Here is a 14,538-nt window from a genome sequence, read left to right as displayed (position 1 = left end):
CAGCCACCTCCCAAACATGAAAAACAGCAAAGATACAAAGTTAAGAAGTAACTCGTAAATAAAGTCGAACATCTAGCAAGCTAGAGACAGGTATTTTTCTCAATAGTTGGTGAAGACCAAGCCAGAGCTAAAACTTCAGTGAATATTAGACAGTAGTCAGGTGGCCAGAAAAACAGTAATTCTAACTGTGTGTTCAGACGGAACGCAAAGTGGTACGACTACATATAAAGTCAATTCAAAAACGCAAGTATAGGCATCCCCGCGAGTTTCAACTGGAGCAAAAATTTTGCATGTATCCCGGAGCTTTATGAATCTGCTTCATGAATGTACAGAGACGAGAGGGGAAAGGAGAGAGACTGGAGGGAAATAACAGAAAAAAATCAGGAGTCTCTGGTGAACTCTGAGTTCAGTTAGAGGCTGAACTGAACACAAAAACACAGACACTCCCACAGACACGGTCGGTGCGTCTGTTGCTAGCTAGCTTACGCTAATGTACAGCTGGTGTGAACAGGCCTGGCAGTCAAATACGCGCCAATGATGCAAAGTGAAAATTCCCTCACAATCTGTCTGAACACACCATAAGTACAGAATTATTTGCTAACACAGTTGCTATAGCAACTTAATTAGCCACTGGTTTTATTTATTGTCTCCCTGCCTCTCCCTAGGTATCTGCTGTAGATTATATGGGGACTTTTGAGGAGCTCAACAACCAGGATCTAGGCAGTAGCTGCCCTTGATCCCTGCGAGCACAGTTTCATTGGCTCATTGCCAGAGGAGGAAATAAAAACAAATAGGAGAGGAAAGCAGTTGAAAGGCCTTACACTGTTAGTTTCTAGATCTCTGACTGTAATAGGAGGCTGTTTTGCTGCAAATTAACTAGTGTGGCAGCAGGCGAGGAAAAACAGCTGTGACGTCTCACCAATGGCAGGATTAAAACTAAGCTCCTTTGCACGGCTGTACTGGTGCTGTATGTCCATCCAAGAGTCAAAACAGACACAACACTGAATGACAACAGCAAAAGACCTGTTTTCACCGCTGTAAAAAAAATAATAAACAAGCTCATAAATCCTCTTGGCTTTGGTATTATCATACAAGCTGCACACCACATTTATGACAGTATATTAGTGTACTATCTGAGGTTGTAACCATAGAAACCAGAGAGAGGTACGTCGCTGGCCTTTCCATCATTTAAAGCGGAGAGCATGACGTCAAAGTGACCACTGTTTTCCCTCTGAGGGAGTTTTTCCTTTCATTCAGAGCAGCGAGGGGTCCGCATGACAGATAACAGGGTGAGTCAGCAGCACTATCATACAGCTTAATGAGGAAGTGGCTGAACTGCAACACATGAATTGAATGCATCTATAATGAATGCATAACTTCCCATGACACAAGAGGGGAAGAGACAGTACTCCTTATCACACCATTCATACAAACGCTGGATGGAAAGCCTTTTAATCTGATCTGTTTACTGTCACAATACAAGAAATACAATGGCGTCACACAAATGCCAGACTATTAACACTCTGCTGAATGACAAACAACTTGAGTTGTGGTGTAAGGTCACTGCAAAACATGATACCTTTGAGGACAACATTTCTTTCATTTTACCTTTTAAAATACTGAGATGCTTTTGACTTTTTTGATGGCAGGGAGCAATAAATATAAAGAAATTATGATCCTGAAAAGGGTTTATATTGTTGTATATTATAGTTAGGTTTATGTCTGTTTCGAAACTTCTTGAATCACTTCTTGAACGTTCTTGAATCTCAGATGTTTTCGTTGTTGTGCTCATTTATGACTTTTCCCTGCAGTGCGAGAAACAACCAAGCCACTCAGAGGTTTAGCGTGATTAAAAACAGGGGCCTCATCTTCCTGTGCTACAGCCAGAACACCGGCAACAGAAAAATGGCCACAAAAATGGTGACAAGCATGGATGAGATTGACAAAGTTGTACAGCATAACAACTCTGAAATCGGCATACATCTCCGATCATCGTGACAAATGTTAATTTAACTGCTTCTGGCAACCGTTAGCTGCTGAGGTAGCTACAGTGAAGATGAACAAGCAGCCTGAAACCCATTTAAAAAATATAGTTTAAAAATCCTGACATGAACTTTTATTTTTAATTATATTACATTCATTCTTGTTACTATTTATAACAACTTTTGATATGTTTGCTGAAATTTGTATAATGTCTAACCAGCTATTTGTCAGTGTATAGTTAGTCATGGTTTCCTCAGTGACCTGCAGTAAACTTTACCATAAATGTGGGCAAAGAAAGTCTGTATACGTGAGCTGAGACCAAGACCTGAACCTGTCAGAGCTGCTGCCTCATCAAATGTCTCACATCTTTAACTTAGCTCATCCCTCAGTCTCACCCCCCCCCTCAGGCTCTATCCTGCTGCTGACGACCAAAAAATCCCTCTGTGTCTTTTCTCACTGACCTTTACTCTGGTTCGGGTCATGTGACAACTAGCAGGGTCATTTCTCTGCAAGATGGTTTGAAAATAAGGAAAAAATACTCTTTCATTTTCGAATAAACCCACAAAAATACATACAACATAATGCTTTGATGAACAGAACATTTCATGACTCAGAAGACTTTTTTTTGTTATTATTACAGGATCATTCAGAGTTTCTCAACCTTCTCTGACCGATGAGCCCATTCTTAGCCACGCCAGAGACATGGCTCCAGGGATTCAGTCTGGCCTCAACTTGGGTTCACACTGAAATATCTGAAAAGTCTTTTTGTACAGACTTTAATGTTGCCTGGATGATTCATCTCATTGTTCTCCTGACTTTCCCTCTATGGTCATCATCAGCTCAAAATTTAAATTTGTCCAGTTCTACCTGCAAAACTAATGATATTACCATTAACCTCAATTGTACTTTGTGTTAATTAGCAAATGTTAGCATGGTAACACGCTAAACTAAGATGGTGAACCTGGTGAACAGAATGCAAATGGTGTAAACATCAGCATTTTAACATTGCAGTTTTGATGTTAGCATGCTGACGTTAGCAATAAACTTGCGTTATTTTGTTCAGATTGTGCTTATGAGTTGCTGAGTCGGAAAAAACATTCACTATGACGTCTCCCACTTGGTGAAAAGAACTACAGACGTGGCGACAAACTAAAAATGGCTGCAAATTAAGCCATCATCATTGGTATCTAAATAAAATCCGATATTAAACCTGCAGTGCGGAACTTTTGTCTCCTCCTGCTGGTTTTGAGACAAACACTGTCGATGTCATCGCTGCAGACCCCTGACACTTTTTATGTGAACTGGTCCCCGCCCTGGTGACGCGGTTGGGGCTGACTGAGAACAGTCTGCCCTGGTTGACAGTCGTAAACCAATCATTGCTGGTTTACATAAAACGCATCACTACTGCTGCACCAGTGCGGGAAAGTCACCACAGGCACCAGATTTAAAAACTCTGGTATACTGCGACATACAGAGAGATTTACCTGGCAGTGATAGACTTAATCAGAATTGTGTGAACTCATTTAGCAAAGGCTTGAATGTAACGGATGTTCATTTATATGTGAAAGTCCTGCATTCCAGCTCTAACACTAATATGATTGTTACAGCAAATTTAAAATGTAAAATGTGTTGAAGATGTGGCTCTTTAATATAAACTATAATGAACCACTCCAAATATGTAACACAGCAAAAGTGGCTCATTAAAGCTGTTTAAATGGCGTGACCCCCAACAGTGGCGGGTAATAATGGAATAATGCGTGAACACTTCCAAAGTCGGAATAACGGGAGGTTACCGAGGCTGAGAAAGTAAAGACAGTAGCGACTCTTACAGCATTACACAACACTAATTCCCATGTTGTGCTGTAAAACAACAATAACACAACAAGCTGTGTCATTCTTATGGCAGTCTTGAAAACTAAACATCATCTTTTTGTGATCGGTGTACGAGTCGCTTCACGAGCAGCAGAGAGACTGACAGCCCAGTTTTCAGGACTTGGACCGGAGCTAAACTGGCAGCTTCAGATTTCACTGGGATCTTACCCCGCTGACCAGCCTCTGCTTCCTGTTTGCACTAATAAGACCCCGGGGGCTCATTGGCTGAGCTCAGCGCAGCAGCTAACTGCTGTGGCGCTAATCACCAGTGACCCACATGACACCGTAGACCTTATAGATCTGTCAGCACGCTGCATTCTCAGATTACAGTCAACGGCTCGCCAGTCATGCCGATTATGTTTAATACTCATGCTCAGTTATTCACATTAGTCTTCAGTGTTTTGAACATAAATCCTTAGTTAGAGTGCAGCAGGCTGTTACTGCTTGAGCATATCAGCTGCTGAACTTAATGACATTACGTCTCAAAGGTCACCCGTTGAATCCTGCGAGTGAGAGGCTGCTTCTTTTCAGGCTGTAAGCTGTCCGTGAGTGAGTGTGTAGGGTAACGCATCATTTGGGATTCATTAAGTTTTGACGTGGTGCATTTAGTTTGTACAGTTAACACTGAGGCAGCTGTACCTGCATCGATTAATAAGAAATGACTCATCACGACTCATCTAATGTGTCCCAATCTGTGTGAGTCATGAGCAGCGGAGTGGGTGTGTTTCCTCTGAAAGAAAACAAAAATCAATATCAAATAACACACCGAGTAAAGAGTTTTTACTGTTGGGTTATTTACTAACCAAACACTGTTCAGCTCACTATCATGACATCTGTTTGACACAACTGTGACCTGATCAAATATCCTGTTTCCTTCCTCTTTTTAATGAGACGTACAGTAAATCAGTTTGACCTGTTGCCTTAGGTGGTGATATATAGATGTAGATTGTTTTTGTAGTTTTTCTGTTGTTGATAAAAGGCCGATATACATTATAAACTACTCTTAAGAGGTCATGTAAGGTAGAACAGATATCTGTAAAGCTACTTTAGTCTGATATGTTGAGTGTTTCCAACATCACTCTATTTACTAAATTATGCGCTATATTTATCCTTCACAATTTTGAGTGTTAAATTAATGCACCACACAGCGCCCTCAAAAATTCCCTCAATAGAATGAAAAACAGATGTGAAATTACAGTCGTGCGACACTAAATCTTAAAGTTATGATGCAAAATGATGATGATGATTGTTAAGTGCACACCATCTCAATTTACTGCTCATAACAGAGTGAATTATTGAATGTCTTTTCCATGATAGTTGTAGAATGTAAACGAGTACATTAAAGTTTTTGTATTTAAAAGTTGAGGTAAATGTACTTTACTTGATTATTTCTATTTTATGTTGCTTTATAGTTCTACTCTATGGAGCCTCAAAATAACAGAAGATAGAAAAAGATTATCAAGTAAGAAATATATGTGAATATATCAACAAATAATACTGTTAGTTAAGTAATTAAATTGAGTGTAAAAAGGAATTGACCTCCTTTAACCTCTAATCAGTTGGTAAAAAAGCTATCAGCTGATGACATTAAATAAAACTTTATCTTATTCTTTTATTTACCTTTTACTTGCTCAATTTATTTTTCAAATCCTTAATTTTTCTATCTTTTTTGGCGTTAGAACGGAGAAGTTTAATCTTGTATCTGTCCCTATTTTCTCCACCAAACACTTTGGGACTCCAAACAGCTCTGATACAGTTCAGAGGGAAATATTGGACTTTCTCTCTTTACTCCGCTACATTTATCTGACAGCAATAGTTACTGCACTAATTCATATTTCACATACAAAACATTTGATGAGTTTATGAAATCTGATGCATTGTTGTAGACAAAACTACTCAACAAAATATAAAAGACGCTCCACCTCGACCCACTACAGCAGTAAACTGTGATGCATCTGTAATAATAATAACAAAAGTATAACAATCACAGGGGACACTTTTCTACATTTAGTACTTTTACTTTTGATACTTTTTGCATTGTTGTTTACTAAAGTATATGAATACTTCCTCCACCACTGCACAGGGAGTAATGAATGAGTGAGCGAGGAAGTAATTTCAGACTTTGCTTCATAATTAGTATCTGGGACATTATCTGTGAACTGTGACATAACAAGTGACTAGAACGACTCCGAGGCAGGTTTCTCATTCCACTGTGTTTGCACTGATAAAGAAATCAAGCTCACTTTAAACATGTTTCACAGTGAGCCATCAGAATGGTGCAGAACAGTTATTTGGACTTTCAGTGTGCACCGGTATCTCTTCAGTAGTGTAAAAAACAAAATTTTCAGGAGTTCAAAGATGAATTCTGTGAAGTCCATTTAATCTGGAACCAGGCACTAGTAGGGCACAGTAGGCAGGACACTGTGTGTATTATTGTTATACTCCGTGCACTGTTACATAATACGCAGCCTTCAGAATATTGTGTAATATTTCCAGATAAGAGTAGAGAAAGTATGCGAGGACAACCAATAGCTGCAGTATGTTCATGCACTGTACAAACTGTGCAGTGAATCATTTGGTGATGGTGTCACATTCTTAGTATGCCGGCAAAATGCATGACATTAGCAGGAAAGGATCCACCTCTAATGCTCAGATGTACAGTATGAGGCCTGAAAGACTAACATTACCCAGTGCAACCCAACCCATGCGCTGTACGTTCTTCATACATGAATCAACTGTCTCTCTTTTCTCTGCTGCTCCTAAACGCCTGTTACACAACTCGGCTGATCACTCTCTGATCCTCGTAAACATGCAGCGGTATGCAAAAACAAGTCGACAGGACTAAACGCTGCTGTCAAAAATAGTTCAGACTGGCTTTTAAAAGACCTGCATCTACATATTCCCAACCCTGAACGATAATGTCTCTGATCGCTACTTCCTACAGTCCTGAGCGCAGGGATAGAGGCTCAGGTTTCTGAGGCCTCGGCTCAGCTGCAGATTTCACACTCCTGTGTGTCCTGTGACAGCGGACGTGGTCTCCAGAGAGGAGAGGTGAAAGGGTAATCTGATCCCACCTGCTGACACAGCCTCCCAGTAACTGGGGGATACAACTAATTCTGTTAGACAGACATAAATTGTGTCATTGACACAACCAGTTTAAATAATTCATGACATGACACAACTCCCAGTACTATCACTTCGCAGAAAACAGTCACTGGGTGGGGTCTGTGGGAAGCTGTACTTCCTTCCAACATGAGCTTTGTCAAATGTAGTCAAGCTGTTACTGAACTCATTTACCATCTCTCTCTCTCTCTCTCTCTCTTTCTCTTTCTCACACACACACACATGCACAGAAACACACACCTTTGGAATCAGAGCCTCCACAGAGTAACTGATAATGGACCATTGTGTGCCGTGTGGTCACAGGAGCCAGATGATTGAAAACCAAATTAACTTTCCTTCTGAGTGACTCTTGAATAAGCTGAAGCTGTCAACAGCTCACAGGTTCATACCAGTTTCAAATTCTTGTCTGCTTAAACGAGCCGGAATCACTCAGACGTCTTTTAAAAGGTGTTGCTTTTTAAAGGTGTGTGAGCTGTTGAGTACAGTGAAATTCAATCTACACACAGAGAGCAGCTGTGAAAGCTTGTGAAAAAAGTAAAATATATCGTCAAAAAACATGATGTATCTTCAGTTTGTTTAGATATTCTGGTGTCACTGATCTTTTGTTGCTTCCCTCATAGACTGTGTTTGCATGTGTTTGTTCAAAATACTCAAGAAGAAGCCCTGAACTACTCAGTGCCGCCACTCATGTTGTGCTGACGGGAGAGCATCAACTTCACATCAAATTGGAAAATCTTGTGCTCAACCGAGTCATTACTTCACTTCAAAGAACGTACTTCCTCAAGGCTTTCTTGTTTTTTTTTTAAATTTATTTATTTATTTATAAAACTGCAGCAGATGCACTGATATGGCTGCCCATAATGTCTGAGTGTGACAGAGAAGCTGTAGCTGTTTTACAAATTCTGAAATTAAAAATCCCCAACAAAAATCTCTGTTTCAGAAAAACATACATGGTTGCCTGTGAGATTAACTGTTATGTTGCACGTGTTTGGTAATACCAGCTAGTTATGCTGGCTTTGAAATATGGTGAATCTAAATTTAGATTCAGTCCTAACAAGCTTATCTTGAGGAATGTAAACATGTTAAAGATAATGCTGTGTAATGAGTGAACTGTACTACATGTAAACAAAAGCACAGGAGATTGTTTTCAAGACAGAAATAAACATGAGAGCTGCAATGATTATTTCTTCTTATTGATTAATCTACAGATAATTGTCTTGATGAATCACACAGTTGATGAAATGTTAAAAAATAGTGAAAAAACACCATTCAAAATTTCTTAGAGCTCACAGTGTTGTCTTCAATTTGCTTGTTTTGTCCAACCAACAATCCAACTTAAAGATATTCAATTCTGTTATTCATGAAAAAGACAAGCAGCAAATCCTCACAGTAGAGAAGCTGGAACCAGAAAACATTTAGCAGTTTTGCTTGAAAAATGACTGAAACGATTAATCAATATTCAGAATAGTTGTCATTTGATTTTATGTCTATTGACTAATTGATTAACTAATTGTTGAAGCTCTATATTAGATCAAACAAGGTTTAATTTTAAATTGTTTAATATCGAAAGTATCAAAAGGTTAACTAATCCTGCAAAGTTAAGTGTTTCTAGTTTCAGTTTGTGTCCAGTATTAAAACCGAGCTGTTCTTGATTATCATGCACTCGCTTCATTTTCTCGAGTTTGAAATTTGTTATAATGTGTCATAGATGCAAATACCTCCTGACAGATTCTTGATGAATAAAATAGTTGTTGATCATTTTCACTCTCTGTATCATTTGTTATCGAGACATCGGGTAGATGCATCTTAGAGAATCATATAAGCGCAGAGAAATAATTTCCAGGTTTCCCACTTTCCAATTCCACACTGACAGGCAGTTAAATTCCCAACGTCATTTGAGGGGATGATTTTCCACAGTGCACATAAGACATACAGAAAATATTCATAAATTGTTCTTATTGGAGACAGTTAGACAGATAATAAAGAAACAGGTGGAGCTGTAATTTATGGAGCAGCAGTAGGAGGTCAAGAGGTGCACAGAATGTTTGAATTTGTGGATTACAAATAGTTTGCTGGCAGCGGTTGTGGATTTCTGAGGTGTGTTGATGAAAGCAGAGTTAATTGTCCGAGATTAACGACCTGTCATATCTCTGTTGAAATGTTGTTGTTGTAGTTGTGTTTACTGTCAGTGTGAAACCATGTAGGCAATCATATTGGACTTATTATCATTACTTAAAACGGTCAAGAATAAATGTAAAGTTTGGTTTTGATTTTACTGTTTATACACACTATATTTCATTTTGGACTATTGTTATACAAATATTTTATACTTTTTATAACATACAATACTGCTCAGCTCAAACTGTATTATGAACATGATCAGGTTTCATGTGTGAGCTACAAAGTTTGGGGTGCAGGATGTTTGTTTCTGCTTTTCTTGAAGCTGAGTTTCACATGATAACTGATTGATTTCTTGATTGATTTTAAAATGTGTTCTCTGGAGGATTTCACAAGACATCTGACGCAGAGTTAACTCTAAGTTACTCCTTGCCCTGTGATGATATTGATTATGTGTGTGTTTGTTTGTTTGCAGGGAGCCTGATATTCCCGCCTGGGCTCCTTTACTCTACCAGCTCCAGCTGCTGGACGTTAGAGAGAAACCAGACCCACTAACTCTCCCTGTAGCCGACCGCATCCGCATCGGCAACCAGAAGCGAGAGAGAGGAAACTTTCATTTCCAGAGGGAGGAATACAGCATGGCTGCAAGAGCCTATTGTATGGCTCTGGATGTGCTAACCACACGCAGCAGAGGTAACCCAGCATCAAAATCTGAATTTATTCATAGAAAATATTTCCATACTGTCGGCTATACCAGGAAAGTGTCACAGTAGTTGATGTGAGCATTACCTCCCCGGGAAAAGGGTGAAAATGGAAAGACAACAAAAAGTGACACAAACACGAAAACAGACCACTTGATGCAGATCTCAGACACGACATTTCCACATCAATCTCGGCCCTAAATGACATAAGAGTTTAGCACTCTGCTCCAGTCCGCCATCACACTAATCACGCCATCACGATGCAGAGGCACATCCATCTGAGCCGAGTGCCACCGTAAATGTTTTTGCTTAATTCTTTTGCATAATCAGAGCTAATCAACTTTCATATCATTTCCACCTTCTTAATCGCTTTAATCATTGACGAGGCAGGGTGGGCCCGAGAGGACAGTGTGACTGAATGAGTCGGTGAAGAGAAAAACATGGACTGCTTCATAATGTATCAATGATGGCTGAGCGGTGAGTGAACTCACCGCAACACTGAAGAGACGAGTTTATCAGGGCATCAAGATCGCGTAATTAGCGGATGAGAAGATGACCAGGAAATAATAATAATAATGCAGAGACGCTAACACGTTACTCTTTTAGGGTCATTTTAGGCCTATCATTTTACAAATACAATTCATGACACGTGGAGATTATAAATCATTCTAATCAATTAACTGGTAGTCATGCACAAACACAAACATTAGAAATGAGCTGTTTAACCAGGAGATGTGGTTGAAAGCTATGGAAAAGGCAAGTAAGAGGACTTTGAGTTCTTTTTTCTATTTTCAAGGTCAAGAATGAACTTTCTTGCTCAATATTTAGGTTTATTTTTGTTTTGGTTTAATTTTAAGTAAGAAAACTTTAAATTTGTGTGATGGATGTACATTATCATATTGCTATCAGGCTAAATAGCTAAATGGATTCCAGAGATTTGGAGCTTATAGCTGTATTGCATCAATATTTTTATATCAATGAATCAAATGATTATGTGTAATATGAGAGTGGTCGCTCCAAATGATGAACACACAGAGAATTATCACCAACTCTGCAGTTTCCCTGAGCTCTATGGAGTTTTTTTTAGCATCTTTTAACTCATTGTTTTGGCTTTACAGTCCACAATTCTACTGTTTTGACTCACTCACCGCTCTCATTAGCATCGTTTTCAGCCAAAAAAGCCAAAAAATTCTGACAAACTCACTGTACACTACCTGCCCAGCACCAAACAGCAGACAAACTCTACGATCAGCTGGTGCTCATAGTGGAGCATTCATAGCTAAAGAGCCAGATGTTTACCTAAAGAGTTGGTGGAGATCAAAACAGAGCTACTAGAGAGTAAACATGGATCATCCATTCTTCAGGTTATCAGGAACACGACTCCAAATAAATGAAAATGTTGCTCCATGTCTGCTAGATGTGCAGTTGGGCTACTCTTTGCTATCACGTTCACGGTACCGGCTTGATAAGATGTTAGTGTTGTGTTTACAGTTTTGCCTCCAGGTGGCCAAAAAAATCTGGTTTAAAGAATCCAACTTTGAATCCAAATAAAATTGGCTGAATGAAATTCAACCGTAAATTTAAGATATGACAAGTAATAAAAAGACAGATGTGCTCCCTGATTTTCTAACATTTATCACCCATCATGTTCAGGGCCAAGTATGAAAATTCCTCACCACTAACAAGTGCTCATTACTCGGGTCACTGCCGTATTCAGCTGGACATGTTTGGGTTTGATGATGAAACCATGCTGTTATTACAGAGGGGGCGGTGATATAGTATCCAGCTGATTGAAAAAAAGGAGCATGAACTGTCTTCATAATGACACCCAATGGATGTTTCTCCTTGAAAGTCCAACTGGTTTCAATAATATTTCCTAGAACTGCTCTCCAGGATTAAATATTGTGACTAATCCAGTCGAACATCTCAGCTTCTTTGTGTCCACAGTGTGTTTATGTCAAGAATAAAAAGACTCAACTCCACATGAAATGTCAGAGGCGGTATGGCTATGTGTCTGTACAGATGGTAACGATGGTGGCGTGGAGGCAGAGGAGGAGGAGGTGCACGACTACCGGGTGAAGTGTTTAAACAACCTGGCCGCCTCTCAGCTCAAACTGGAGCAGTACAACGAGGCGTTGCACACCAGCCGGGACGTTCTGGCCCTCGAGCCAAACAACGTCAAGGCGCTTTTCAGGACGGGAAAGGTGAGGGTCCACCCTATAGTGTTATTACTGAGAGACATCACTGTGACTGCGAGGAGGAGCGTCTCATTTGATCCTTATCAGACCATAAATGATTATTGGAGGGACAGTTCCTGGAAGGAAAATGAATTTGTTTAATATGGGATTAGTTTTAATTATTTTTGAGGAATAAATAGCAGCTACATTATTGCTATGTGCTCTCTGCCTGTTTTGATTTATGGGTCCTCCGGCTCTGTTTTCACTGTAATCTCTTTCAGCTCCTGTCAGACATGGCTGAGTACAAAGAGGCAATGGAGGTGTTAAAAAAGGCCTTGAAACTGGAGCCGGCCACCAAGGTGAGATTATGTGGGTGAGCCTGTCCATCCCCTCGCAACGTGTCCTCCAAATCCATCCACCTACCCGTCCCTCACATGCAAGGAAGGTCGTTTTAAAATTAGCCTTCTAATATTACTAAAGCTGCTGAAATCAGTACAAAATGATGGGTACTCACTAAATTTGTTTTTATTCCAAAAGACCTCCCGATTGTGTCATTATAAAAGATTAAAAGTAAATTTAGAACATTTTAAGGCTAAAGAAACACTGTTGTATTAACAGGAAATCATTTTAATGAATCAGTTATTTTATTGTTTTTTTATTGCTAATAATTCTCGTGTCTTTACATGATCCATCCCTCATGATGTGGGTGACGTAGACACAAACCAACAGTCTGCAGCCTTTCTTTATGTCTGTATCATAATCAAATGACAATTCATCCAATAGTTGTCGAGGCATTTCACTTAAAAACAGAAAAATCCAAATGTACACATTTACATTTTGCACCACTTCACTGTCAGTTAGCACATTATGTCTAATTCAGTTCATGAATAAACAATATATAGTCTATAATCCACATAAAGTATGGAGCTTTTATTTATCTGATCACTATTTTTTTCTCCTGTTCTAAGATTCAGAAATATATTCAGAAAATGCAAAAACAAAAAGTTACTCAATTAAAGCTCCACCTTGCATTCTTGTCAAATCTAAATCTTGAACATTTTTTTGAACACCACAAATCATAATATAAAAAAAGACAGAAGATAAAATTAATGTTGTTTTTGCACCTCAAGTAAAGGTCACAATGTTCCCAGTGTTCTCATCTTCACCACTCTGTATCATGCAACTCCCTGCTTTTATTGCATCTTTTCAGTTACCACAAATATTTCTGGAGACTGCGCACACCACCTCCTTATCATGAAAAAGAACACAAAAACAAAAAACAAACCTCATGTTCAATATGAAAGTTTAAAACAAAGTTATCCATACATGAGCCTCCAGAAGAGAGATGGCCTGTTCTGTCTTGTTTTGTGTGGTTAGTCTAATCTGCCAAATCCTCCACAGAGGATCTGACAAACTTCACATCTGGCAGTCTACAATTGTGACCACACTGCTCAGAGTTGTCCAGCAAACTCGGTAAAAAAAAACAAAAAACACTTACAAGGGCTAAATATTGTCACTCTGAAGCCCCAAGCTCTAAAAGTAGTGAACTGAAGGTAAGAAAGGAAACTGAGTCATCCTTTCCAGTTACTTTATAGACTCCACACTGTATAATTAAGACAACTACTCTGGAAAACAGTTTATCGTAACAAACAATGAACAATAATCTCAGTTTAACATTATTTTAGTAGCTTAACGCCTGCTTTCACTCACTGGAGCCTGGGTTTAAATTAGCAAAGGTTATACGGTGTGAGGAGTACATTTCCATCAGCTGTTTACGACACAGTGTTGCCAGTATTACAATGACCTGACCTATAAGGCACACTGCCACAGTCACAAATATGTCTGGTCTTGTCTAGACAAAACGAAAATATCTGCTGCGTCGGTAATTACACCCTAGTCTCTCAATGCTGGATAAAATAGGAGAAACCTGGTTTAGCTGCACTGTGAAAACATTATTGTACCTCTGTCTGTTGGTGATGATGACATAAAAAGACGAGGCATACTGTATGTAGTTAAGAACTGTAAAAGATGGCATACTGTGTATTATTTTTATGCATTTAATGAGAAGGAACAACCCCCATAAATATTCCGCTGCATGTTTTAAAGCCCTTGTATGAAAAATTGAGCTTGAGGTTAAAATATTTTTAAAGGCTAAAGGAAAAATTTTCATTTGTTGTTGGCTTCTCATGTTTGTTCAAACAAACTTTGGCCATCAGCCATATGAGACTACTTTGTAAGGCTTTAAGTTTCAGACCTCTGCTCTCACCTGCTGGACATTTTCAACACTACAACTTCACTTCTTCCTCAAAGAAAAAGGAAAAATTCCTCCTTCCAAACATTAGATCTATAGAGCGTAGATGTTCAACAAAATGTTTTTTCCCCTTCTGGTTTTCCAGGCGATCCATGTTGAGCTGTCCAAACTCGTCAAAAGGCAATCAGGAGGCAACGACACCCAGGAGTGGAAAGCTAAACCTGCGGAGATGCTTGGAGACAATATCGCACCTTTTCTGATTCCCTCTAAGAAGAAGCCATCTGTAAGCTCTAACAGAAATATCACCAGCTAG

The 14,538-nt window shown here is 39.2% G+C and overlaps 1 protein-coding gene across 6 annotated transcripts in view; it reads left to right on the top strand.

Annotated features, from left to right (window-relative positions):
- fkbp16 (FKBP prolyl isomerase 16) overlaps window positions 1–14,538 on the top strand; it is a 70,430-nt gene that overhangs the window by 55,136 nt on the left and 756 nt on the right. For all 6 annotated transcript variants that reach the window (XM_042412997.1, XM_042412993.1, XM_042412996.1 and 3 more), the window contains 4 exons: window positions 9,572–9,789; window positions 11,820–12,001; window positions 12,256–12,333; window positions 14,371–14,508. In XM_042412997.1, the coding sequence (XP_042268931.1) occupies window positions 9,572–9,789; window positions 11,820–12,001; window positions 12,256–12,333; window positions 14,371–14,508 (616 nt within the window). The remainder of the gene's footprint in view (window positions 1–9,571; window positions 9,790–11,819; window positions 12,002–12,255; window positions 12,334–14,370; window positions 14,509–14,538) is intronic.

Source organism: Thunnus maccoyii, chromosome 5 (genome assembly GCF_910596095.1).
Source record: "Thunnus maccoyii chromosome 5, fThuMac1.1, whole genome shotgun sequence".
Classification (NCBI taxonomy): domain Eukaryota; kingdom Metazoa; phylum Chordata; class Actinopteri; order Scombriformes; family Scombridae; genus Thunnus; species Thunnus maccoyii.
Note: the sequence above shows the minus strand (reverse complement) of the source record. Positions and strands in the feature narration are given on the sequence as shown.